The sequence below is a fragment of the Odontesthes bonariensis genome, chromosome 22 (genome assembly GCF_027942865.1).
Source record: "Odontesthes bonariensis isolate fOdoBon6 chromosome 22, fOdoBon6.hap1, whole genome shotgun sequence".
NCBI classification, from domain to species: domain Eukaryota; kingdom Metazoa; phylum Chordata; class Actinopteri; order Atheriniformes; family Atherinopsidae; genus Odontesthes; species Odontesthes bonariensis.
This window is the reverse complement of record NC_134527.1, coordinates 30411730-30438517: the sequence shown is the minus strand read 5'-3', so window position 1 is coordinate 30438517 and position 26788 is coordinate 30411730. Positions and strand designations below refer to the sequence as shown.

Here is a 26788-nt window from a genome sequence, read left to right as displayed (position 1 = left end):
CTGAAAGCACATCAACCCTCTCTAACAAAATCTGCGTCCAACTAAATGGCTACTAATCTGACAGTGGGCAATATCTTCTTTTTTTTTTTTTTTTTTAATTATTATTTTTTGGGGCTTTTATGCCTTTAATGGACAGGACAGTTGAAGAGAGACAGGAAGCAGAGAGAGGGGGAACAACATGCAGCAAAGGGCCGTCTGATGTGGAACCGGGGGCAGCTGCAGCGAGGACTGTAGCCTCTGTACATGGGCGCCTGCTCAACCCACTACGCCACCGACCGCCCCGACAGTGGGCAATAATTCAAATGAGGCTTTACCAATATGGCCACAGTTAGACGGAAGTCACCAGGTGTTTAAGAGGTTAAATAAAGGCTTTATATGTAGAGAGTAAAGATTTTACATTTGATTCTGGATTTAACAGCTGAATGAAGAGAAGCTAGAGTTGGAAAAGTATGACCTCTCTTGTTGCTGCATTTTAGATCAGCTGGAGGCTTCTGAGACTTTTTTTTAAACAGCCTGAAAACACTGCAGAAGTTCAGTGTTGAAGTAACAAAAGACTAGTTTTCTGTATCACTGAAACAGGATTTTCCTAATTTTGGTCATTTCTCTTAAGCAAAAGAAGGCAGTGCTAAAGGCCTGTACTGCTACATGTTTATAGGACATATTCTGGTTAAAAGTATGACTGGAAGCAAAGGTAATCATTTCCACTGATGATTCTGTCCTCCTGAGGTCGACCCCCCTCTCAGTTCTCAAGCACAGCGGAAGCAAGCTCAGTCCACTGAGAGCCCAAAGGAGTGATCGCCAGCTCCAGGGCCCCCCCACAGGTCAGTGTATAATTAAAGTTACATCAGGATTCTGGAGCAGAGTGCCAAAGGATCCTTTCAAATACCAGATCATCCAATACAGCTTTTCAAAATCTTAATATGTTTAATTACACAGAAATATTTGAAATCATTAGTCTGTTGGTTTGCTTAAATGTATTCTTTAAGAATGGCGAGGCAAAATCTTCACAGGTCACAGGGAGACAAAACAGAATTCATTATGAAGGTCAACAGAAAAGGAATACATCTCACACACACTCACACACACACACACACACACACACAAAGCAGATGAACTGCAGGATTGAGATGCAGCACATTCTGCATCTACAGCATGTTGTTAGGATGTAAAGTATAGCAGATTAGCTGCTGATAATAGCGCCTCACTGTAGGATTTGACATCAATAAGCCATGTCTTGCTGTGAATGGGACCTATGCATCGTTTCAGAAGGTAGAGCACGTTATTCATGAAGCTGAATCGCATCTAAAGTCAACAGTATGGAAATGTAGCACTGAAAACAAATGACACAAGAGGGAGCAGTTAGGAAAATTTGCTTGTGAGAAGCAACACTGAACTGCTGGAACGGAACGGGGGGGGGTCACTATTCCTGCCTACTGGATCAGGACTTTCTGGCCAGGATATGAACCCTCATCTGATTCATTTGGAGAACGTCTCTCTGTACACAACGGCAGCAGAAAATCCTGTCATTACAGAAATGCAAAAAAAAAAATCCAAAATCATATTAAAACTTATCTTAATTATAAGATAATTATGTTTTAGAATCGTTTTAATAGAATTGATGATACATTTCATTACACACACATTTCAATAAATAAGCTGATTAGAAACCTTTTCTGATCTATAAGATCTTTTTCCTCGTTGATTTGCTGATCCCAGTGTTATTCTGTTTGAGGCGGGACATGATTTCATCTTCTGGTACCTTCAAAGTGGTCACTGCCGTGTGTGTTCTGCAACCAGACAGATGGGGGGCCTCCATAGCACGGGAACAATAAGCAACTGAACATCTTTCCAGTGTCATATGTGTGTGTGTTGCGTTACTGAAGGAACTCACATTCTCCTCTAACCAGATTCTCACATCTGAAATACTGCACACTCCTCATGTTGACAGATCCTTTCTGAGAAACTCCAGATAATTAGACACTCCACTGTGTACTGGACTTACCGTCTCTGGTGGACAACACCATCATAATTAAGAACAGAAGTTTAGGAAGAACAACCACGGATGCTATCTATTCATCAGCATGGTGTCAGAGTGCATATGTGCATATTGAGGAGAAGGACGTCTTAAACTGATATTCTTCTCTGGTTGTCAGAGCAGGCAGTATCAGAGGTGACGCATCATTGAGACAACAAAGGAAAATTCTGACAGGAGCGGGTACCTTTGTGCATACATATAGTGTTCAGCTTTAGTCAAATGTTTCCCACTTCCTCCGAAGGTCCTCCACCTTCTTCTTCTGTGGTGGAACTGATTTGGCCATACTCAACAGGTCCCCAAATGGATCCGGAACTTTCTGGCCGTCTCCCTGGGCCTGAGGCAGCCTTCCCTGCGTGTTCAGGGCTGTGCTGAAGACAGATGTGGAGAGGCCATGACTGCTGTCAGAGGAGTGAGGCAGCGAGGCCACGGAGGAGGGGAAGGCTGACGGGGGTCCTCCGTAGGCCAGTGGCAGGGTGGAACTGCCGGGTGAATACTGTCTGTAGAGGCCTGACAGCGCAGAGATGGACTGCAGCTGGGACGCAGTGCTCAGGGAGCCCGGCGGAGGCCCGTAGACTGCATTGAAGGGATTTCCACTTACAGTCGGTGAGTAGTGCTGACGAGACTGTGCAAAAGGGTTCAGTGATATGTGAGGATGCAGACTGAAGGGAGGCAGGCCCTGTGGATGGGGTCTGGGGGGTAGAGTCGGTCTGCAGGTAGATGGTGTGCTTATGGCGACCCCGTCAGTCCGTACAGGGTCCATTTGAACCTGGGCCGAGTTGTTCAGAGGATCAAGAAGACTTATCAGATCTGTACTGTCCTCAGCATCCTTGGTGGGTCTCAGCAGGTCTTCATCGGCGGTCATGCTCAGAGCTTGTCTGAACTCTTGTCCCCCCAATGTAGTCCTTCCCTCAGCCAATCCTGCAGGTTTAGAGAGCGGCTGGGCCACAGGGGGGCCGAGGACAGCACCAAGCTCAGGCGTCTTCCTTCCGAGAGGACGAGGAATAGTGATGTTGCCAGGCGAGGATGGGTCCAAGGGGTTGAGGGCTGTGGCAGAGGGTTCACAGCCGGGGGAGGGGGCTTCTGTCTGCGCAGGGAGTTGGACAGATGGAGGTCTCTCACAGGCAGTGGGCATTAAAACAGGCAGGCCTGCTTTGTCCTGCCCTGTGCACCAAAGCTTGTTGTAAGGGTTGGAGAGCTTGAGGCCTGGAAGCGTTCGTGTGTTTTCACTGACACTCAGGTCCATCCGCTGCAAGCACAAATAAGAGAGCTGGGTTCAACAGGACCATTCCAGCAGATCATTTGCTTTTTACAGTTAGCCCAGCCAATCCTTTTTAGCATTCATTTGCCACTCAGCATTGCATTCATGACATTCTGCTTGGAACTTGAGGAAAACATGTTCCTGAACATGAATGTAGTGAAGACTTGAATTAGTTCAACTGAATTCTCTAATGGTTGGAAAAAAAAAAAACTCCTAAATCATCACCACTAACTAGAACTAGTCTGACCTGGTAGCTGAATTTGGTTTGGAGCTCCTCAGAGTCTTTGGGAGTTCTAAGGTCTTCCAGACTTTTGGCGAGGGTGATGGGTTGGCCGTCAGGCTCGTCTTGACAGCCGAAAATGTCCCCCAGCAGGTTGATATTGGAGAACTTTTCAGTAACTGGACTGGGAGGGGCAGTGTGGCTTTCAGCTCCTAAACCCATATCATCCCCTTCCATCAACTCCACTTCTTTTAGGGAGCGGTACGGCTGTGGCCTGCAGGAAAAGTAAGAAAAACAAAACAATCCGATCAACTGTCAAACCACTAATCCAGCTTTTCTACATCCAAACTACGCTTCTGCAACTCTCTAATCCAAATCTGATCCAAAACTTCCTTTCCCTGGCCATAAACATGTGCAAACATACTTTCATTAGACAGAAAGGCAGAGAAATCAATGCAAAAGCAAACAGAGAGATGCGTACAAAGGTGACCAATCAAAAGGGACAGCGAAGAGAAAACTGTCAGGAAAGCCAGAGATGGAGTCGTCATATTGGAGCTCGTCCCCGGAGGAATCCTCAGACAGAAAGATTGTGTAGTGACGAGTAGGACGGATAGAGCTACAGCAAGGAGAGGAAAGAACAGAAAATTCATAGCGCATTACAAACATTAGTCCATTAAAAAGGGACAGGAAAGAATGGAAAAGGAAAGCTGAAATGAGAAGAATTTCAGGCTTCATTCAATTACAGTGTTAGTGCGTTACTGGGTAGACTACAATAAATATTCATGTGAATGAGTCGACTAATCTTGAAATGTCAGCTTTCCTATAACATTTAAAAATCAATTCAATTAAATATCAGAAAACCTGAGTGGCATTACAGCATGGGAGTGAAATAGAAAAGCCTTTAGAGTACCAACAATAACTGACAGATGTCACTCTACAGTCCCAAAGATGAGACCTATTAGTTAATAACTGCACCCAGAGGGCTCCAACATCACATGCCTTGCTCTGAGTTCTAACACAGAGACTGTTATGTGCGTCCATCATTTATTTATCTATCAATCAATTAACTCACCCATTCATTTAGACTCATGGTTCAGGAACCAATCAAAAATATGGAAATGTCATTTGTCTTTCAGCTTGTGTGTGAAGGCATTCAGTGTATTTAATGAAGACAGGCTTACTGGTCAGAGCTGCTTTCCAGACTCACATTGCTGCTTGGTCTCTTCAATAGTGTCGGAGGCCGAGCCTGTAGAAAAGAATAAATACGATTTCAAAAATGGGAACGATACCTCCGGTGACCAACAGGAATGTGAGAAGTGCTTGAAAAATCAGAGTTAACGATCTGAAAGAGTCCCGATGTCATGCTGCAAAGTAAGTGTAAGCAGCACGGAATTACTGAAGGGAACCAGATGAACGGGCACAGAAATAAACCAGTTATGGACGGCTGTTGTGATGCTGCAGGTGAGGCCTCTTATTTTACATGTAACATGAGAAGAAGAGGCTGCTAAATGAATATTAACTACACTGAGCTTCGCCATAGCTTAGGTATGATTAGGTATTATGATCATAGTCATGAGCTTAGGATTGCTTTTAATACCCAGTAGTATGATGACACTTATCTTATTCGATTTTGTTGTATTTTATTGCTTTCACTGTTCTTTTATTGTTTTTACTTATTCTTCTCTTAATTTATTACCTGCTGTAAAGCACTTTGGTACACCGTAAGGATTGTCTGTAAAGGGCTGTAGAAATAAAGTTACAATGATTAAGAGGGAAGTCTGATAACATACACTGCTCAAAAAAAATAAAGGGAACACTAAAATAACACTTCCTAGATCTCAATGAATGAATTATTCCAGTTGATTCATTACATAGTGGAATGTGTTTTCACAGAAGTGGGATGACTTGGAGTTCCATTGTGTTGTTTAGGTGTTCCTAATCCTAAATTATTTTTTGGAGCAGTGTATTTGGCAACAGAATTTTTTAAGGCAGTTTGTGTTTTGCCGATCCACTTGTCAGAATACAGTAACTTGCACCAGTGTGGCCTTGATGTTCACACATTTTGAAACAAAAGAGAATTACCTCATTTGCCTGAACACTCACCTGATCTCAAACTCTTTAACTGATACTGATCCATTAAAAAAGGCTTCATTTCATACCGATCCTGAGGAATTACTTTGGAACCCTACCCTAACCCTAAGACTGTTCATACAGCCTAATGCTTTATACGGATCTATTACTCAATCTGCACATGTTCTCATTGTAGCTAAGTGAACTTCCTCAAAACCCCTTTTCCTTCTTGCCCCTCATCTCACCTCATTTAGGCCCACCTGTCCAAAGTGCACAGTGATTGGCCTACGGTCCTCCCAGGTCCGCAGTGGCCCCTCACTGGGTACTGCACCAGCGGGGGAGGCAAACCCCGCCATACCGTCATCATCGATGACCGCTGACCCTGCAGTTGAGAAGCCATTCTCTGTCTGCTCCTGCGAAAGGGGAACACAGGGAGGTGGAGGGTGATCTGGGAGAAAGGAGTGATGGTACTGCAAGGGAAGGGAGATGGGGAGGGAGGCTGCACGTCTCGGCTAGGGAGGCCCATGGGTTCAGTTAAGGCAAGGCAGTGTTTAGGATTTTTTTTTTTGTAAAGAAAAAAACAAGAATGGTTACAACCTTTGCTATTAGGGGTGATGAAGCAATATCCCAGCTACTGTTTTAGCAGTGTAGAGCTACATACCCTCTGTTTCAACCGGCTTCTGACTTCCTTGATGCGCATTTTAGCATGGTCCTTTGCCTGTTGAACAAACAGAACCACATCACTGCCATCTTCATCGTTCTTGCTGCTCATCAACAACTAACTTGTGTATCTCAAAAGAAAGAGCAGACAATCATTAAGTGATGAATCCCATTCGATGGTGAAAACCATCAGGATAAAAGTACAGGGTGTAACTGTGGAACACCAGAACAATTAGCTTTTAATGTCTTTTGTTACAGACTGAGAAACGGCAGGAACAAAGTGAATGAAAGCAGAACTTTTACATGCATTTCCAGCTAATGGTTCATTGTCTAGTTTAAATGGGGAAGTGCTTACAAACTTGTAAACGGTCTTCATTGCTGGGTTTGCCTTCGTCTTCACAGTTTGGAAGATAGCCCCACCCCCTTTCTGGAAAGAAAACATTTGCAAAGCAGTTAAGAGGCAGACATGCAAGTCACGTTTTCAAGGGTCTGACAAATCTCAAAAGGTCCATGTAGTGTAACTTTTCTTACGAAAAAGGTACACTCTCTGATTCACAAAAACAAAGTGTAGTCTCTTTGTTGCTCAAACAAGACTCAAATGGAAAATATAAAGACCCAACACGACTCAAAAACTGGAGACCACTGACCTTACAGGGGTATGACTCAAAAATACTGGCAAAATGCATTGCAACAAGAATAAAAAAAGTACTCTCACCCATAATACATAATGATCAAACAGGTTTTATACAAGGACGGAATATATCAAATAGCATCAGACAAATATTAGAAATAGTTGAACACTATGATCATAAAAATAAGGCTGGACTAATATTCATAGCTGACTTTGAGAAAGCTTTCGACAAAATCAGTTGGGGCTTTATTAACAGATGTTTAAACCACTTCAACTTTGGAGACTCTTTAATAGAGTGGATCAAAGTGATGTATGAAGGCTCTGTCTGTAAAGTTCTAAATAATGGACATTTATCCAAGTCAATAGCAATAAGAAGGGGAGTCAAACAAGGCTGTCCTCTGTCCCCCTATCTTTTTATCATTGCAATTGAAATCTTGGCAATGAAAATAAGATCTAATAGAGAGATAAAGGGTTTAGAATTAAATGGTATTAATAATAAAGTCTGTATGTATGCAGATGATTCTAGTTTTATGTTAGAACCAGACAATGCATCGCTCCATAATCTGATTAGTGATCTGAATACATTTTCAAAAATATCAGGGCTTAAACCCAATTATGAGAAATGTCGCATATTGAGACTTGGCAATTTGAAGAATAGTGATTTCCATCTTCCCTGTGATCTTCCAGTGGAATGGGTAGATGGAGCTGTTAATATTCTTGGTATCCACATACCCCAGAACATCGGAGACATATCTTTAATTAATTATAAAAACAAGTTGAGTAGGATATGTTCTATTTTACAGCCATGGCAAGGCAAAAATCTAACTATTTATGGTAAGGTAACACTTATAAATTCTTTAGTTGTGTCTCAATTTACTTATTTAATGTTAGCACTTCCTTCACCACCTGAAGTTTTCTTTAAAGAATATGAAAAACAAATATTTAAGTTTATTTGGAATGGCAAAAAAGATAAAATTAGACGAGCATATCTTTACAATGATTATGAGGTAGGTGGTATGCAACTGTTGAACCTGAGGTCAATGAACAAATCATTAAAAGCATCTCTCATACAAAAATTTTATTTTAACCCAGACTGGTTCTCAAGCAAGTTACTTGAAAACATTCATCCAATGTTTGAGAAAAAACTGTACCCATTTTTACAGATTAGCCCAACACACTTTGATAAGATGGTAAGCATTAGTTATAAAGCTTCTACCTTCTTAACGGAAGCACTACAAAGCTGGCTACATTTCCAGTATTACCCTCCTGAAAAAGTAGAAGAAATATTACAACAAATGTTATGGTTTAATTCAAATATATTAAGTGGAGGACAAGTAATCTTTTTTAAGCACATGTTTAGTAAAGGAATTATTTTTGTTAAAGACATTTTGAATGAAAAATGTGAGATCCTTCCATATAGTCAAGTAAGAATTATGTATGGGGAGGTATGTACTATTCAACAGTATAATCAATTAATTGCGTCTCTGCCTTTAAGTTGGAGACAAAAAATTAAAACTAGCTGGGATAATAATTTAGTGTGCAGACCAAATATAAAGCAGTACAAATGGCTAAACCGAACAAAAATTAACAAGGAAATATACACATTTTATTTACAAACGGATAAATTGGTGGAGTTCCCATGTAAAGTTTTTGATAGCTGGGAAAAAATGATAGATTGTCCTCTTCCATGGAAAGAAATATTCAATAATTTTTACGAAGCATCACTGGATATAAAAATACGTTTTTTTCAATACAAGTTAATTTTTAAATACTTAAACACAAAGAAAATGCTGCATATTTGGGGTATAGAGGCAAATCCATTCTGTCGATTTTGTTTAGAAGAAGAAGAGACCACAGAACATTTATTTTGGTACTGTCCTTCAGTTGTTATATTCTGGCTCGAATTACAAAGTTGGCTGTTAAAATATGATATCAACTTGCGTTTAGATCTCCCTACAGTACTCCTGGGCGATTTGGCAAATGAAAGCCAGGCAATACATAATATCATTCTTTTGTTGGGAAAAGTTTTTATAAATAAAATGATGGATTTAAAACAGTTAAATTTAAGAGCCTTTAAGAATTATGTCAGACACTATTGTAAAATAGAATGTACAATGGCATGGGAGACAGGTAAAATAATCTATGCAGACAGGTGGTTTAAGATAAAAGATGGAGAAGGATGGCCTTAGGTTTTTGTTTTGTTTTGATTTTCATTTAATTTCTTAAATGTTTAAGGTATAATTTCAAAGTACATCAGCACACAAAACATATGTTACAATTCCTTCCTGGGGTGGTGTATGGGGAGGGGGGGGGGGGGGGGGGGGGGTAGTTAATATATGGTTTTGAAATGTTGGGGGACACATATTGTTTTTTTGTTTTTTTTGTATTTTTTCTCTCTTTTTTCTTTGTCCAATTATTGTCCTCTAATATATGTTATAATTTGCCTTATTTCTGTGCCTTGAGGATTGTATGAAGAAAGAGAAAAAGAACGAAGGAAAATATGGAAGAAATTATTAAAGTGAGAAGAAAGAAAGAAAACATAGGTCCCCCATAAGGGGGGGGTGGTGGATGGGTTTAAAAAAAAAAAAAAAAGAAAAAAGGTCCATGTAGCGCAACCTTTAGTTGCACAGACCTGAAAAAACACTTTGGTCCAGGACACTTCTGTCAGAATTCTTTTGAAAAACTCCATGCAATCCTTCCTGAAGACACATTCTGACCACCTACTGGCCGAGTGCGACTCCACACAAACCAACAGCAGAGGACGTTTCCTCAAAAATTACATTGTGCAAAAGTAACAGGATGAATTATTCATTTCCCACTCGTCTTTAATGGCAACTTCAGCTGAAAACAGCTCATCCAACAAACTTTGACATACAGTCAAAAGCAAAGAAGGCTGGCTATATTTCTAAATCATTGTATCAAGAATTTTTACATGCCAGCGAAAGGTCAGAAACAGCTGCTGCCTGATGAAAATAAGCAATCAGTGAGAACATATTAAAGAAACTATTTTCTGGGGTAAAACTTTTACTGTCCTGAACCAGAAGTGCAGAAAGGCTAGCTTTCACAACGGAAACATGAATGAAGCAAGTTAGGTCAAGATCACAAAGACTCAGTTCTTAGAGAGTTGCCAACAGTCCTCTGTGCACCAATGAAAATCTCACAGTGAACATGTGACAACATGACCGTCCAGAGGTAAAACTAAGACTGACCTAGACTTCAAGATGGGGAATTAGGAATTTTCCTTCACAGTGGCAGAAACACTGTGAAATTTCACAGTAAGGGAGGTGGTACAGAGAGGAAATGTGCTGTGTGTGTCAGGGACAGGCGGTGTTGCAGAACCATCGAACCAACGCAAGCGTCGCTCAGCCCATTCCGTGATGTCAACAGAAAATTTTCTTAATTATTTATTCATTGATTCTTCGACCTGGACAAATTTTATTTTCAGTGTGTTAGATCAGATATCAGCAATGGGAAAATATATAAAAATGTACTCAATCCATTCTTATTCACCAATTGAAAGCATGGTTCCCATGGTAACACCCTACTCTGTTTTACTAGAACTGCAGCTTCTTTAGTGGATCAAAAGTTCCCGTCTGGAGGGCTGATTTTTAGTCAAGATTACAATCCATGGTGGGTCAGTTCTTTTATGGATTAAATGCTGAAAAAAATGTCACCAATAAATATTGTATTGTGGTTAAATTTGGGTAATGAAAATGCTAAAACTTGATCAACATCAAAATGTGGCACAGTGAGTGACTTTTAAAGTGAAAGCTGAATTATGGACAGTTATTTAACAATCTGTCAGTGCTTGTTAAAGGTCAATTATGCGCTTTAAATGCTGTTACACTGTCAGTGATCTCCTTGGTTTCAATGAGTTTTTTTCCAACCAAAACTCCAAATTTAAAGTGTTCTGGAGCAGGTTATAAGTTCGGCCAAAGCAATCTTTGAACTTTACAGTTTGCTCAGCCACTAATCTTTTTGTGTAGTACACCCCCTGGTGGTGGAGAAAAAGAAAGACAGAAAAAAGGAATGAATCAAAGATAAATATCCAATGGTTACCTGGGATAATACAGTCAGCTTATGAAGTATGAATTTAAGACTAAGAGTGTAAGCAGAAGCAGAACAAAAATATGTATTCAGCATATTTTATTTGTGTTTATGAATTGCTCACCTTCACAGTGAACAGCCACTGATGGTAGTTCTTGTCGCTGCCTGTGAGAGAAAGTCACAACACCCAATGATCAGCATGTTCCACACAAACTGCACACCCATGGTGTGCCACTGAGAGAGCAGCTGCAGTCGTGTGCTACTGACCTGCCGGCTGCAAAGCAGTGCTGCGACCACATCCTTTTCTCTTTAAAGCTGCAGTCTGCAACTCTTTTTCAAGCATAATGCCTGGAACTGTCCGGGGATTCTGAAAGTAGTACATTAAATACCCCAATACAAAAAAAAATGAGTTCTCTAGGTCCCCTATATGTCCCGCTAGGTCCCTCCAAAGCCAGCAGGTTTGTTTACAAAATTGCAGACCGGACCGGTAAAAGGTAACCAATCAGGTTACGAGCTGGGCTCTGCTGCCTGTCAATCACCGATTGTGCACGCGCGATACAAGGTAGGCTCGTCCCCACGCTTATTTATCTAGACTATTGAACTTCATTACGGGCTAGTCTACTTACTGTGTCTTCCATGATCGCAAATGACAGGTGAGTTGATGAATGAGGAGTCGTGTACGCGCATCTGGTGTGCACGTAGACGTGCACGAGTTCTCATGTGTTTTGATGGGGCGGGACAGGAAGTTGAATAACTATTTATTTTTTGGTTAAAAAATAAGCATTTCTTGCATTTTGCGACTACGGAGGTCACCGTTTTCAACTTCAAGCGTTCTGATAGATCATGTAAACTCTTAAAATGCCAAAAATTAGGACTTTACGTATGACAACAACAAATCCTGCAGACTGCAGCTTTAATCTCTTGTCTGGAGCTGTGGAATTGTGTAAACTGCCATTTGAACCTCATGTCTCAATAATAATCTACTTAATAATCTAAAGTACTTTTATCTACACACAGAGTCAGCGGGTGGTCTTTTTTCTTTTTTAATCTGTGGTAGGTTGTGAGCTCAAATGGCCTGAGGACAAGTTCTAAAGTCTTAACTTCTATTCCCTTGTGCTTACTCAAGGGTTAGCTTAGGTTCTATGACTGAGAGTAGGGCTGGGCCATATAGGAAAAAAAGTCATGTCACGATACATCAGTGGACATTGATATATATCACGATAAGACACAGCAAACCAATTATTTCAAAATCATTATTTTGTTCGTTTCAAATGTTGCTGGCATGGCTCTGTTCCAGCCACGTGATTGGTTCAGCGCGGCACAACTCTTGTTGTCATTGGCTATTCGTATTGTCTGTCAAAAGATGGACGAATGTAATCTAGTATATGACCATGTTTCCTATCTCTCAATGGTTTTATCACCCAGCCCTAACAGAGTTAAGATGTGGGCATTTTTATGGGTCGTTTAGTTTTCGTGTCAAACACCACAGTCATTTTTGGGTTCTCCCTTAAAGGATAAGACCGTTTTTTTTTTACATTGGGCCCTTGATTTCACATTATAACATGATGTTCTACTCACCCCTGCTTGTTGTTGAACATTTGGAGCTGTTCCGAAGATATTCGAGAGGCGTCTGGCTGCTCTCTTGAGATATTCGGCCATGAAACGGTTTCCTATGGGCAAGCTTATACAGGCACAAACTATGCTGTTTATAATTTATTAATTACTGTACATTAGCACTGATAACGTGGAGGTGCGTCGCTTACTTAAAAAAATCCGGGTTACTGTAATTTTGAATTTTTGTCGTAAAGTGGGTGTTACTGACGTCATCGTCGTGCTACTACCACAGACAGCCCACAGACCTGCTGCCTATTTATTCGGCTAAAATTCAAAATTAGTAACCCGGATTTTTTTAAGTAAGCGACGCACCTCCACGTTATCAGTGCTAGTGTAGAGTAATTAATAAATTATAAACAGCATAGTTTGTGCCTGTATAAGCTTGCCCATAGGAAACCGTTTCATGGCCGAATATCTCAAGAGAGCAGCCAGACGCCTCGCGAATATCTTCGGAACAGCTCCAAATGACCAACAACAAGCAGGGGTGAGTAGAACATCATGTTATAATGTGAAATCAAGGGCCCAATGTCAAAAAACCGGTCTTATCCTTTAAATGCATAGGTGCACTTTATATGAAAAGAAACCAAACCTTCCTGTTGACTTGCCTGCATATTCACCCATGCTGATCTCCTCCTCAAAGATGTCACTGAAACCTTCTCCTGAGTTTAGCAGGTCCAAGCGGCCATCGATGAACTGCATTCAGAAGCAGAAAATGTGTAATGCTGGAAGAGGAAGACTGAAATATAGCAGTCTGCAAGGGCTTGTACCTCTGTGCAGCCATATTTCTCTGGTTCAGGTTAGCTTAAGCTAAAGGCTGTGTGTGTGTGTGTGTGTGTGTGAGTGTGAGTACCTGTTTGAAGAGCTGCAGCTGAATGGCATTCTGAAGGAAGTGTCTCATGGCACTGGAGCGATGGTTGATAAAGCTTTCTTCACTAAATGTTATTGGTTCTCCCTACCATGAAGCAAAACACAACACTAAGTTCAGTGGTGTTTGAGCTTTTAAATTCTCTTAGAAATGCGTGATCGACCTCTTACTGCGACTGAAGACACAATTACAACGAGGTTAGTCTCATCTAACTGCAGCGAAAATGACATTTATCTCAAATAAAACAAACACTGAGCCAAAATTATATCCACGAGCGGATGTCAATGGAGAAAAAGAAAAAAATCAATGTGATTCTGCACAAACACTTTAGTGCTTTAATAGAGTATGGCTTTCATTTATTGTAGTTGTTAGCAGCAAGTTTAGACTAATAGAGAGAAAGTCTCTCTGTTCTGCTCCCTCCTCTAACAGACCTACTGACCGGCTCGATCTGCAGGGCACTCCTGTAGCTGCCAAAAAGAGCTGCCTGGCTCTTGAGGAAGGCTCGAGCCACACCATCACCCGTTGTTGTTGAAACCTTCTTCAGGCGACTTTTTAACGGTGCAACCTGTTGTACAGGGAGTCCCACGTATTAGGACACACTCATTTTAATCTGATAATGGTGACACCTGACTGCAGTGTTCCTGCAGTGACTGCGGTTCCTCACCACATCATTCGGAAGACTTTGGAGGTCATCATAGGGGGTTTCCAGTGTGTTTGTGTCCACATTTAGGACGACCACATCATCCAGGGCCATCCCTCGAACTTTCTACAAGCAACAGACAGAACAAATGGCATTGTGACAGATAACTAAGGACACACAGTCCTTGCTCCGACTTTGGATCATTAACATTTTTTGTCAGTACCAAGAAAGAAGGATAAGGTTCAGTTAAAGTATCCCTTTGATTCGTTCAAGAATGCCACACAGTTGTGGATACCTACCTCCATCAGGCTGGAATGTACTCCAATAAGGTAGGGCATAGGAGCGCTGTGCGGATAAAAAGAAAGAATAAAAGGTTCAAAGTCATGCCTCAGAGGTTATGGCATCTGAGCACAGCAAAAGGATCAGAAAACGACACTTTTAGCCATCTGGTCCCCGAGACTTGGACGAGCACTATGCCTTTTCTTTAAAACAATAAATAAATGAATAATGGCACAAATACTTGTTATCTATCAATGAAGTGCAAAGTCAGATAACAGTGCACAACAGTCTTTACATGACAGGTACATATACATGCTTTTATAGCCTTTTTTCTTAACCATTTATCAGCTGTAAGGCATGTAAACACTGACTTGCAGTCCCAGCCACTGAGCTGCTGTAATATTCTAACAAAAAACATCAAAAATCTACATATAAAGAAAGGTGATTTATAGTCCTTTAAATGGGAACATAGTGTGCTCAACAGAACTTTGAATAATGGCCGACACACTCACCAGCAGTAGTCCAACAGATGCTGAGGGAGGACAGGAATGTACACATGCTGCCAGTGCATTGGATACAACATGGCCGCAGAGCCATGGACACAGGCCGTTAACTGTGGAAAATATCAAGGCAACAACGTGAGGTCTCATGTGGGATTATTTCAAAAACAGTCACAAATAAAATGTATTTATACTGTATAATGATAATAACAATAATTGATTAAAAGCTGAGGAATAAATGCTATGTATGTGTCAGGCAGAGGAAAGAAGAATTTGCCTACCAAGTTCCTCTCCTTAAAGTTTTATTAACTTCATGCTGTCATGCCCTCTTGAACACTCATGCAGTTTGAATATCACATAGGTTGATATTTCCATTATACAAGCCATGGCTGATGATAGGATTGTGAACAGAGATTCATTTCTGTTACCCCCCCCCCCAAATACTTCTGTATTTTCACACATGATACCACCGCACAACGATGGCAAATTGTTCCTTTAAGGTGAGTTTTAAAGCAAATGCTGCATTTCCTGAAACAGTTGCGTTTGCATTTATTTGGAGTGATGAAAGTAGAATGTTTTTGCCTTCCTCAGCTTTATGAGAGAGTGGTATCTCTGTTGATATGTTGCTGTGTTCACAGCAGTGGCCTCTGCTGCGTCCTGCTAAGGACGTCTGCTGCACTGACTTCTGCAGCTTTCCTTAGAAAAGGAATTATCTGCTACAGTCAAACTGATGCTCTTAATAATAATTGAAAATTTTTTTAAAGCTGCTGAACAATAAAATGAAACTCATTAAAACGCTCCAAAAAGATTTTGTTGGCGATCATCTGTAGGTTAATCATTATCATCCATTTCCCCCCACATTATTATTCATTTATAATAAAAAAAAAAAACACTCTTTATAGCTGCTGAAATTGTAAGATATTTTATGCTTATCTGCCAACTCGCACTCAAATTATTTCACATTCAGGGATGTGTAGTAAACAGTAAAAAAGGAGATGAAAGAATAAAGCAATGGCAGTGTAAAGCCATCAGTAGCACTGCATCCCATTATTACTCTTTCTAGTTTCATATTGACATATACAAAATGTTTCTATTATTTTTTATTTTAAAAACTTAGAATGGCTGAGTGGAAACAATAAATCTTTTTGAATTAAAGTTAGAGTTTTTCTTCCACCCTTATGGCAACCGAACATCTCATCTCTGAAATACTGAAATATACAATTTATAGTTTACACCAAAGTACAGAGCTCTGACATTGAACATATTGATGTCTTTCAGTTGGTATCCTAACTGAACGCTGCCAGCTGACTTTGCTTCACATGCAGAAAGTGTCCTACCTGCATTGGATTGACAGACTCATCGTCCATATTTACAGGACAATTTAGTGATTTTCTCTCTCTTTTTTTTTTTTTTTTAATATGACAGCAAATCCCATGAAAAGACAAGACCCAGCAATAAAGTGATCTTTCTTTTAAGCAGTTGTTGGGTCTGTTTCTAAAGGTCTGTAGTGTCCACAGTTTTTGGAATAAAGGAGCATATCAGCCAGTACAGCAGAGTGGCTCATAAAGGAACTCTGTTTCAGGGGAACAAACTAAAGCTAGTGTGGGATATGCCGGTGGATCATTACCAAAGTTCAGAAGTTACAACAGAAAACAACAGACATAAAAAGACCAGTTTATTGCTGAAACATTCAACAGAGCTGTAGGGGAAAGGAAACAGGAGGTGGGATCTACTTACAGTGCTTAGTTTGCTACAGCAGATGAGGATTCGACGTTCATAAAGCATACTAGCATACAGATGAAGCATGTTATTGACATCTACTGCTACAAAGTACTCTGTTAGGTTTCTCTGCAAAGGTCAAAACAAAAGAAGAGAAAAATAAATAAGAGTTAGTTGTGACAGCAAAAAGCAGTATGAATGTATGAGTATAAACTGATTCATTCATAAAGTCGATCTAATACAGGTCACAAGTTCAAACAGCAGTGAAAATATTACTGGAAAAATGCTCATTTCCAATGCTGCACCAGAACATTTTCTGTGCACCCCCTGTTCAGAGAGCCGTCTCTGCATCTGATCTGTACTGAGCTTTTATATATCAATGTGCATCTCTTACAGCTGTCAAACAATCAAACACCTACATTTGATCCCAAAAAGATTTCTCCGAGTGTTCAAATTAATCTAAAAGGGACAAAACCCTCTGGGGTTCATTTGAGTGTCTGAAGTCACCAACAACTCAAAAACTGGCATAAATACCTGCCACTTTGTTTCAGGCTATCTGGTCTGAAGACATGTCATCAGCAAGCTGCTCATCTTTGCAGGGTACCATCACATAGTACCAGCTTAGAGTCCATTTTCCAGCCTCTCCACCTTTATCTCCACCCACATCTTTACATAATGAGGGATTTGCTGTACCTACCTCAGAGGTAGGAAGTTCAAACTTTTTGCACTTAACTTAAAAAAAAGAAATGAGCTCTACCAGTACTTTGTGTAATAGCTTATATCCTTACTGAGAAATTTTTTTCCACAGATGGAAGTTAGAAATTGTGCCGATTTGTTACTGAATGCATAAGAAGTGCAGCATTGGAAGCTGCTATTGCAAAATCTAAAACTTGTAAACATTGGTGAAATGTTATCTCAAGCTTAACTGCCAAAAACTGCAATTTGTGTCCAAATTTTCCATGGAAGTACTAAGCTGCAGAACTGATTTCAAAGAGGCGCAGCCCCCTGAGGAGAGGGTTTGGAATCGAGGGGCTCAGAGAACCCAGCAAAAGCACCTGCTGCGAACAGAACTGTAAGACATGGCTGAAAAGGGAGCCGCTGTGCTGGAACCGCGTGGCATTGTGTCCAACACACAGACATTTCAGTCAACTTGTGACAAAAGGGTAGAACGTGTCTCCTTTGATGGCCACATGAGCATACTAGCAGTGTAAACTACTACTGTGGAACCAGGGTAGTAAGCGCTTCGGTGGATAAAAGCAAAAGAACTTTGAGATTTGACTTCCAGTATAAGAGAAATGACAACACTCACATTCTCAGGTATACTGGGGAGCTCGCTTGTGTCAGGCACAGTAAAGAAGGAATGCTGGAGAAAAGATGCAAAAGAAGAGTAAGTTAGGGTTTGCATGCATCACACCATAACAGTGAGGAAGAAAAGTCCTCCATGTGTGCTTCTTTTACTGGTGACTGGATAAAAATGGATAACAAAGCTAAATGACTGAGCTCAGTTTGCTGGGAATGACTCAGAAATGGTGGTAGATCAGACCTGAAACCAACTAATGTAAACTTTTCAGTACTCAATCTCATTTTCTGTGTGTATAGAACAGATTCTTGTGGTGTTTCAGGTTTAAATAGAGTTCCTTTGGATGTAATATGATGAAGTTGGGCTCACCACTCCAAGATGAACGGGAACTCCAGGCTCAGGTAAGGGGAGCGAATGTAGCGACGCCAGGAGCTCATGCCACTGACTCTCCTGAAATATTAAGACAACCCAAAACACAAGGAAGGGTCATTAAAGAGCTTTTTGTTGTTAGGGAGACAACTTGCACCATCAGAATAATTACTGTGCAGTCAGGCACACAATACAACAAAAGAAGCAGATTACATGTCCTCCATCTTCAAAGCTAAGATCGATGGGCCTCATGCAACAACCGTTGGTACGCACAGATTTGTTCTTAAATCGTCCGTATGAGTGATTTTAGAGAATTTGCGCATTCACCAATCTTTTCGTATTTTACGTTTTCTTTCAGGTACGAACAGAATTTACAGTGATCCAGACCTGTCGTAGGAGTTTCCTAAAATAGTCCGCTGTTATTCCAATCAAGTTAGCTTGACTAATGGATTGTATATTTAATTACTTTGAAGCAAACATAAATAAATATATACATTATACCCCATAATTATTCTTGCATTATTCTGTTTGACTTAAATTATGCACTAATTGAAGGTTAAATTGACTCTGTATATAACAAGCTCAATGGGAAGCGTAACCAGCGGCTGACTTGCTACTTTTGGATGCCTTAGCGCGTCAGGCTCTTGGAAGAGAGCATGTGTTCCGAGACCATGTAGATGTCCCGCGGAGACAGACAAATGGCTGACATCGTGATTTAGATTGCCAAGGACTGTGCTGCTGCAGATATGCAGCTTGCTAGAGCCACAACTCCAGAGAGAAACACGCCGATCAAACCCAATTCCACCACACATCCAGGTCCTCACCACCCTTGGATTTTTGGCCACTGGAACCTTTCAGAGGGAGATTGGAGACAGATTGGGGGTGTCTCAGTCCTCTGTGAGTCGTGCGCTCCTCTTGGTCATCAAAGCTCTCATCAGTTTATCACCCATGGTACTAGGGCTGAACGATCTATCGTTTTCGACCGAAAATCGAGATCTCAGACAACACGATTTTGCGATCGTCAAAGCTGCGGTTTTTTTTTGGTGCATAATTTTTTTTTTTTTTTTTTTTGAAAAGCTGCCGTTGGCAGGTTTTCAAAATTGCGAGTCTAAAGTCGGAAAATTCGAACTGATACAACTTTCAGGTCCCTCCCCCAACCTCTAACAAGCTCCGAATCGCCCCCCAAACCCCTCCCCCTCTGTGGACGAGGTTGTGCACGTGAGTTCACACCAGTGTGAGCGCACACAAGCTGGGGCAGACTCACGCTCAGCAGCATGTGCACAAGCTGTGATTGACAGGTAGGATTCCTCCATCCACATTCCATATTTCCACCAACTTGATTGGTTAAAAACAGCCGGGAGCGCTCGGTTTTTGCAAGCACGATTACAGGCTTCAGAGGGAGCTACAGATTTCGTTATTTTTCCTAAACAGCCTATTTAATATTCTACTTCCAGAATCCCATGACAGTTCAAGCTAATATGACTAAAACAAAGTTGCCGACCGCAGCTATTTTTTGGGGCTTTTTATGCCTTTAACAGACATCCCAAGTCTCCCGGCAGTTCCGGGAGTCTCCCTGATATTGATAGTTAATCGCGGATGCCCGCGAGTCGGATAAAATATCCCGGATTTTAGACTATGCGAGGGCGTGTCCTTTTTGTTTTTCAATGCGAGTGAGAGCGTGCAGGCAATATAATAACTCGTGCACCATGCGCGTTTGGACTGCGCAGGCACGAGAGAGAGAGGGGTGTGGGGAGAGGTTGCTTGTGAAACTTGTGCGTATCTGTCCAAAGCGATGCTCTGTTCAACGAACGTTCAGGGCGACTGCTTGTCAGAAGGAGCGCTGATTGGTTTAGTCAGCAAAATAATCCAATAACGTTCGGTGTGGGAGGGCTTCGATTTACTCTCTGACAGTCACCTAAGTTACCACTCAAAACTGTGCATCCTGCCATATGGCAGAGGCTGAATCCTCGAGTAAAAAACGAAAATATTAGACTCATTTTACAGTAGAATATATACTAAAGTATATCCATGTCTAGTGAAGGTGAAGAATGATGACACCGTGGCAAGGTGCACAGTATGCAATAGTGACTTTAGTATTGCCCACAGTGGACTTAATGACTATAAAAGACAGGTGAAGGTAGGCTAAATTGAACACGCCATCACATGCATTTTATTTCTGTAGGTTAAATGCTGTTATAAAATAAAGCAAAACGTATCAAAGACTTATTTAAAGTATCAATACACATTTAGTTACTAAATTGTGTAGGCCTATATCTAACTAGCCAATTACAGTATCTAACTGTCTAAGACTTTTGAAAAAATACCCAATTTAATATATTGATAAATAGGCAAAATTAGAGACCCCCAAAAATTAAATAGACGGCCGGGAGGGGGGGGTTCGATAAGCATCTCCCTGAAATGAGTCTTTGGAACTTGGGATGTCTGCTTTAATGTTAGGACAGTTTGAGAGAGACAGGAAGCAGGGGGCAGAGAGAGGGGAAAGACACGCAGCACAGGGCCGCCCGGTGCGGGAGTCGAACCGGGGCCAGCCGCATTGAATTAATTTACACTGAAACTTGATTTAAAGAAAATAAATCGTGGTTGAAATCGAAATCGCAATCTCTGCCAGAAAAATCGCAATTTCAATTTTTTCTTAAAATCGTTCAGCCCTACATGGTACATCAGATTCCCATACACCGCTGTCCAACAAGTACAAATTAAGAGGGACTTTCATGCCGTGGCTGGACTGCCAAACATAATCGGAGCAACAGACTGCACACATATACGCATCAAAGCACCACTGAGCTGAAGGCCAGGTGGGTGTGTCTCGATACAGCGGGGGGGCAAACTGCTCTATAGCCCAGAGAAGGCATGCCAGATTTGCATGAACAAGGGTCTTCACCTGAACCAGCCCAGGCAGACCAGAAGGTGTGGTATTAACCGCCCCATCAAAGTGCCATCATGATGAGGCAACAACTGATTACACGGCTTTAGTTGTAGTCATCGAGTGCCTGGCCATGGCGAGACGTTTTTTTTTCCAAGCCATTTTCATGTCAAACCATTTCTTCTTTATTTCGGTCATTTTGGGCGTGGAGTATGCAAATATACTATCCTCTTGCACGTGCACTTAAATACGCACGGGTGGCATTCATCATTTACGCAGGTCGTTTACACACTTTTTCCGAAGTTAACAGCGTTTGTTGAATCTGACGTGGCGCGTTCGTACGAGACTTTCGTATAAATAAAGTGAGAGAAAAATAAAAATACGAAAATGTTCTTGCATGAGGCCCACTGAGAGGCAGTGGAAAATATCACATTTTCAGATAAACAAAGAAACTTTGAAGCTTATGAGCAAACACATTATTAGTTATGACTTATGAAGTTATGAACTTCTTGGCTGTAGTCAAGAAATCTGGATGCAAGATTAGTGACCTCTCATTACTCACCTGGCCTTTGACAGTGTAATCTGCAATGATATTGAGAAGCTTGTAGAAGACTTCAAACCAGGGCAGGTAACTGAGGGGATAAAAAGAAAAAAAAAAGAAGAGGGGTATGTACTTAGAACAAAATAACACATTTTCCCACTGTTTGCATCAGTTTGGATGAAGAGAGTATTAATCCTGTACTAAAACAGTTTAAAGTGTTAAAGTTAAATATTGTAAGTGTTATGTACAATGCATAGATTAATTACACCAAAAGACAGACTAAAAGTGCCTTCTTACCACCCCCCTCATTTTCCTGTGAACACTACATATTTCATTTTCACACAATAACTGAACCCAGACACAAACGCTGACTGCTTGCTCACAAACTCACCTGAGAATGCAAAAGCAGGTGTGTGCACCTGAAGACAGGCGACAGAAGCCAAATCTCTGTTTACTCTCAATGTCAGTCAAAACAAATGTGAAGTTCTGTCCCACCTGGTTGACCGTCAGGCTGTAGGGGGAGAAAGGTTCACAAGGGAGGGCAGGAAAGGACAGAGGGAAAAAGAAAAAGATCAGCTCACACAAGACTACCATATGTATTTTCCATATCTCTATCCATACCTGTTGTATAAATCAGTGTACACAGGACTGCATATCATTACACTTAGCCTAGGAGCAAGCCTGTATTGCGGAATACACCACTAAGTGTCGTCACTTAGCTGATGCCAGCTAGATGTGTGTAAGCACACACCAATGTGTGGGTTGATCCCCCTGTCTTTGGCATGTAGGAATTATCAAGCAGGGACAGAGGCTGGTTAACAAGGTTGTTATTTTTGCTCTGATAAGTAGAAACAGATATGTGAAAAAGGCCCATGCGTGTGAATACCTGTCCATGCTGAAAGGGAAGCAAAACTGTGGCACAGTCTGAAGTGTTTCCTGTAAGACACAGATGAGGGATAATTATGCACTGTATTAAAGTGAACCAAGAAAAAAAACGGGTAGAGAGAAAAGAATGTAAAGACAACAGAACACATCTATTAAAAAGATGGAAACTAAAGGCTCTGTCCCAGACTTGAGCTGTATCAATGGTACATGACATGAAAAAAAGAGTTCTAATGTGTGCTCAAAAGTAAAAGACTAAGTGTCAGCAGGATGAGACATGGCGGAAACAGGAAACATGACATTGTGTGTTTCAGACCTGGTCTGTATAGTCCTCTGGGAACTGCCTCTGTACCTCCGGCTTTGCTGGAAGAGGACAGACATGAGTCAATTCCGTTAAAAAGCCAAAAACACACACACACAAAAACTTTGGAATTTATCTGGACTGTTGCTTGTTTTTAATCCTTTTAATTATTTCATTTGTTTCTCTTTATATTCTTTTTATGTATTTTCAATGCTTCTTACACTCCCCGCTACAATGCTTTTATTTGATGTAAAGCACTTTGAACTGTTTTGTACATGAAATGTGCTATACATAAACTTGACTTTTGACTTTTTTGACTAAGTGAAGTGAGTAACACTGATCATACTTTAACGGTGCAAGTTTTTCACTGGATCCTGTCACTCAATAACACAGTTTAACAGCAAACATCTGAAAACAACACCCAACATTTATTAAGCTGCGGTGCAGAAAGTACTTTGTTCAAAAAACCTTATCTAATTACTGCCATATAAACTAGTCTTCTTTGTGAAAAGTTCAAAGTGAATTAGTGAGGCTGTTCAGAAGCTTCTTAAAAAAAAAAAAAGCGCACAGCACAGAGCAGAGGTGGGTCTTTAAGAGAATACAGGAACGTTGAAAGAAAAACATGCCTCTGAAAGAAATGATGAACATTTGAATAACTAACACAACATTTATCATTTAGAAGAGGGGCTTTAACTCAGCTGCCCCAAACTTTTTTCATTTGTGACCCCATGAGGCAGTACTCAATGTTTGTTTTAAACACTTATCTGAGAGTCAAAGACAAGTTTTTAAAACGCTAATAAATCATCTAAATCATTTAAAGGAACACACTTGCTGTAAAGATCAACTTTGGCTGGCCGGCCAGACGGAATATCTGAGCATATTTGGCTGACCAAGAGAAAAGAAATATTTCATAGTGTGCGACTTCAGGTCCTGGTGTCAGAAATGATCCGACGGATGGTGAAAGTTGCAAAGCAAACGGGAATCCACAGAAGAACTGAAATCTCTGCGCTTCCCGAGGAGAACTGATGTGAAAACTGGTCTGATGTAGGGTTTGTGTCTTTGTAACACTTATGATGCTGACGGCGGTTCCTAGCATCACTATAGTTGGTGTATATCCTTATATTTGATTAGGAATTTATCTGATCTATTTTAACAGATATTTTGAGGTCCTGCAACACCATTTCAGAAAAAGGAAGGAAGTATTTAAAAAAAGATCAGCATGAACTGCGTTTTTAACAAGTTAAAAAAGGCTGAAAGTCTGAAGTCTGAAAGCTGAAATGCAACATGCCCTTATATGGCAAGTGAAGATGGGTACATTCATTGCTTATAATGAGTATTTAGAAGATTCACTTCTTTCCATCCTTAGCCTTCCACGATGAGCTCCAATCTCATCCTTTTTAATCTGCTGATCAGCTCAAATTTCCCATGATGATCATGGAAAGGTTCAAACTTCCTCCTCTTTATCTTTGTTTTGTTCCTGCTGTTTCCTTAATATCTTCCCTTTGACTCATCTGGATTTGGGGTCTTTTTTCAGGTATTACTTGGGCTTTGGAAAGCTCAATCAGCTGATCCCAGATGTCAACAACTCTCCATTGCCATGGTTACACATCACAGCAGTTGTAAAAAGGCATCAGAATTACCAGCAGAAATCTTTCCAGCAGCAAAGGATACAAACTAGCGTAGAAAACACAAGCAGCATTTTTAATAGAAAAAAAGGCTGGTAAGAAAATGTCCAGAGCTCCAGCAGCAGTGTGGCACCACTGCAGTCCAAGGAGACAACGAGACCACAGACTCCTCACACTTTCAACATAGATTACAAAACTTTCAGAGGAGTTGATTTGTTTTAGCTTTATCCCAAAACAACCAGACATGAATCCATTGGGAGGAATTCTGGACATATATAAAGTCTGAAGAGCACTGCTGTAGTTCACATATGAGGCAGCCGGCTACAACAGATTCCGATAACAACCAACTCTGTACTGTTGACAAAACATCCATTTTGAATATCCACTCAGTGGGGGTTGGGGTAAGCATCAGGTGAAAGGCAGGGTCCACCCCAGAGAGGTCAGTCCATCACAGGGCCACACAGAGACAAACCACACAAGCTTGCACTCTCACGCTCACTCCTTGGTTCATTTTGGAATCCCTAATTAAACTAAAACAGGTTACCCAGAGAGAAGCCACGCACAGACAGGGAGAAAATGCAAACTCCACACAGAAAGAACCAAGCTGACATTCCTCCTGCAACTCATCCAGCTTATTGTGGACATGGCTCATACTGGTCAATCCTATGCATTACATCAGTTGCTGAACCACTGAATTTACATTTGAGTACACATACACCTGCTGTGATGAAGGGAGTCTAAAAAACAATGTGAGGCAGATCCATTTTCTCAGAATCAGCAATATTTGGAACAAGCTTCTGAACAACTTTTCTCTGTTCTTTGAAACAGATTTTTTTTTTAAAAAGCAGTCATGAACATGTGAAAGAGAATATTAATATAATCCAGAATTAGCCTTACTTTCATGAACTTACCAGAGCTGTGCTTGTCTACAAGGACTACCTCCAAATATACCTCAAAAGTGGACTCTGGATTCTCTCTGGAACAGAAAATTACAAAAGGAAATGTCACAAACTCAGCTGTGTTCAACATTATGGGAATTCATCACAGCATGTGGGATTTAAAGAGATTGAGCTCCATAGTTCCAGACCCATTATATGGTTTGTGCTTTCTGAGCTACTGTAAAAACATGACAGTGCAACATGGTGGAGAAGAGCCTATCCAATATTTGGATGCAATTTGTTTCTGCTGGAGTGAAGAAACTACAATTCTTATGTTCATGCATATGGTAAAATCTTGGTGTGTGTGTGTGTGTGTGGACACACACGCACGTATACATTCTTAATAACTTACAGTGATGGTAGATCTCAGTGGCACAACCAAAACAATCTGAAATGTCTAAATTGGTCAAATCCTAAATAGAGACTTGTGCACAAAGTTGACATCATAGCAGCAGGGGGCCGTTTCTATTCCACGCCTCAGTCCTGAAGACGAGCATCCGGTTTAGGACGCTGCTGGGCAGTGCTAATACTGAGAGCGAATTCAAACTAACGTTGACCGCTGCTCCTACAGATGTCCTTACTTGGGTTTCGAAATGACGTATTGCCATATTCCATTAAGTTATGGATGCCAGCGGAACTCATAAGCCTCAAAACACTTTCAAATGCACTGCCTCTCGGGTCCCCTGAGTCGGGAACCATCAATGTTTTTAGCCAGTGTCGCAACAAGTCGGGGCCTTGCATTCTAAATGTCCAGTGACACCCTGGAACACAGCTAACACAGCAGCAGGCTGCGCGCGGCCTTGTGTAAAGCAGGGCACCAACGTTCTTACTTGATTCGGGACCCCATCTTTGTTAGTCGCCTCACCGCAGCCGGCAGCAGAGTCCTGTGCGCATATGCGTCAGTCCTGGGATGTTTTTATGCTAGCCTACCTGTCACATACAGATAGTCAATGCCATGGTGCGTACGCACGCGGATGTCACGCTCCACCTCGCAACAAACACTGGGACTTGTAGTTTTACTGTGACAGATTAAGAGGCTTCATAAAGTTTTAAAAACTACAGGTTCCACAATACGGCGAAGAGGTGACGACGTGGTCATGTGACAATATAGCGGCCAGTTTGATAGAGCTGCTGTAATGACCGTTACTTTACTGCAGCTGAAACAATTTGATAGATATCTGGAGAACCTTGAATAAAGATATCAAACAATTTACTTGGTACAAACCCAATGGTCAAATTAGATCACGCATCGATTATTGGTTGATATCTCATTCAATTTCACAGTATGTTACAGAGACGGTGATCTCTAATTGTCCTTTGAGTGATCATTGTACTATTAATCTGATACTAAAAAACAAAGATCCAAGTGATAAATTTAAAGATTATTGGAAATTTAATTCCCAATTGCTA

General features: G+C 41.0%; 1 protein-coding gene across 7 annotated transcripts; it reads right to left on the bottom strand.

Annotated features, from left to right (window-relative positions):
* Positions 1-918: 918 nt before the first annotated feature.
* dennd1a (DENN/MADD domain containing 1A) lies at positions 919-26357 on the bottom strand. Of its 7 annotated transcripts, none has more exons than XM_075455134.1 (23): positions 26209-26357; positions 25352-25416; positions 22831-22877; positions 22519-22568; positions 22024-22143; positions 21654-21723; positions 18208-18288; positions 17848-17901; positions 16557-16667; positions 14832-14932; positions 14340-14385; positions 14065-14166; positions 13840-13965; positions 13386-13487; positions 13137-13228; positions 11046-11082; positions 6599-6670; positions 6245-6301; positions 5829-5996; positions 4695-4759; positions 3995-4129; positions 3541-3787; positions 919-3281 (listed from the first exon to the last, which is right to left on the bottom strand). In XM_075455134.1, exons 1-23 carry the CDS (start codon positions 26223-26225, stop codon positions 2247-2249), a joined length of 3000 nt encoding a protein of 999 aa, XP_075311249.1. In that variant the 5' UTR covers positions 26226-26357; the 3' UTR covers positions 919-2246. The 7 variants fall into 7 exon arrangements, with proteins under 7 accessions (XP_075311249.1, XP_075311250.1, XP_075311252.1 ...); XM_075455135.1 differs by having other exon boundaries at positions 5844-5996; XM_075455137.1 differs by lacking the exon at positions 3995-4129.
* Positions 26358-26788: the final 431 nt, after the last annotated feature.

Coding starts and splice junctions, on each gene's coding strand:
- dennd1a (XM_075455134.1), bottom strand. Junction 22,878..25,351: donor TGTAGACAAGCACAGCTCTG/GTAAGTTCATGA, acceptor GTCCTCTTCCAG/CAAAGCCGGAGGTACAGAGG. Junction 14,167..14,339: donor TACATTCCAGCCTGATGGAG/GTAGGTATCCAC, acceptor TGTTGCTTGTAG/AAAGTTCGAGGGATGGCCCT.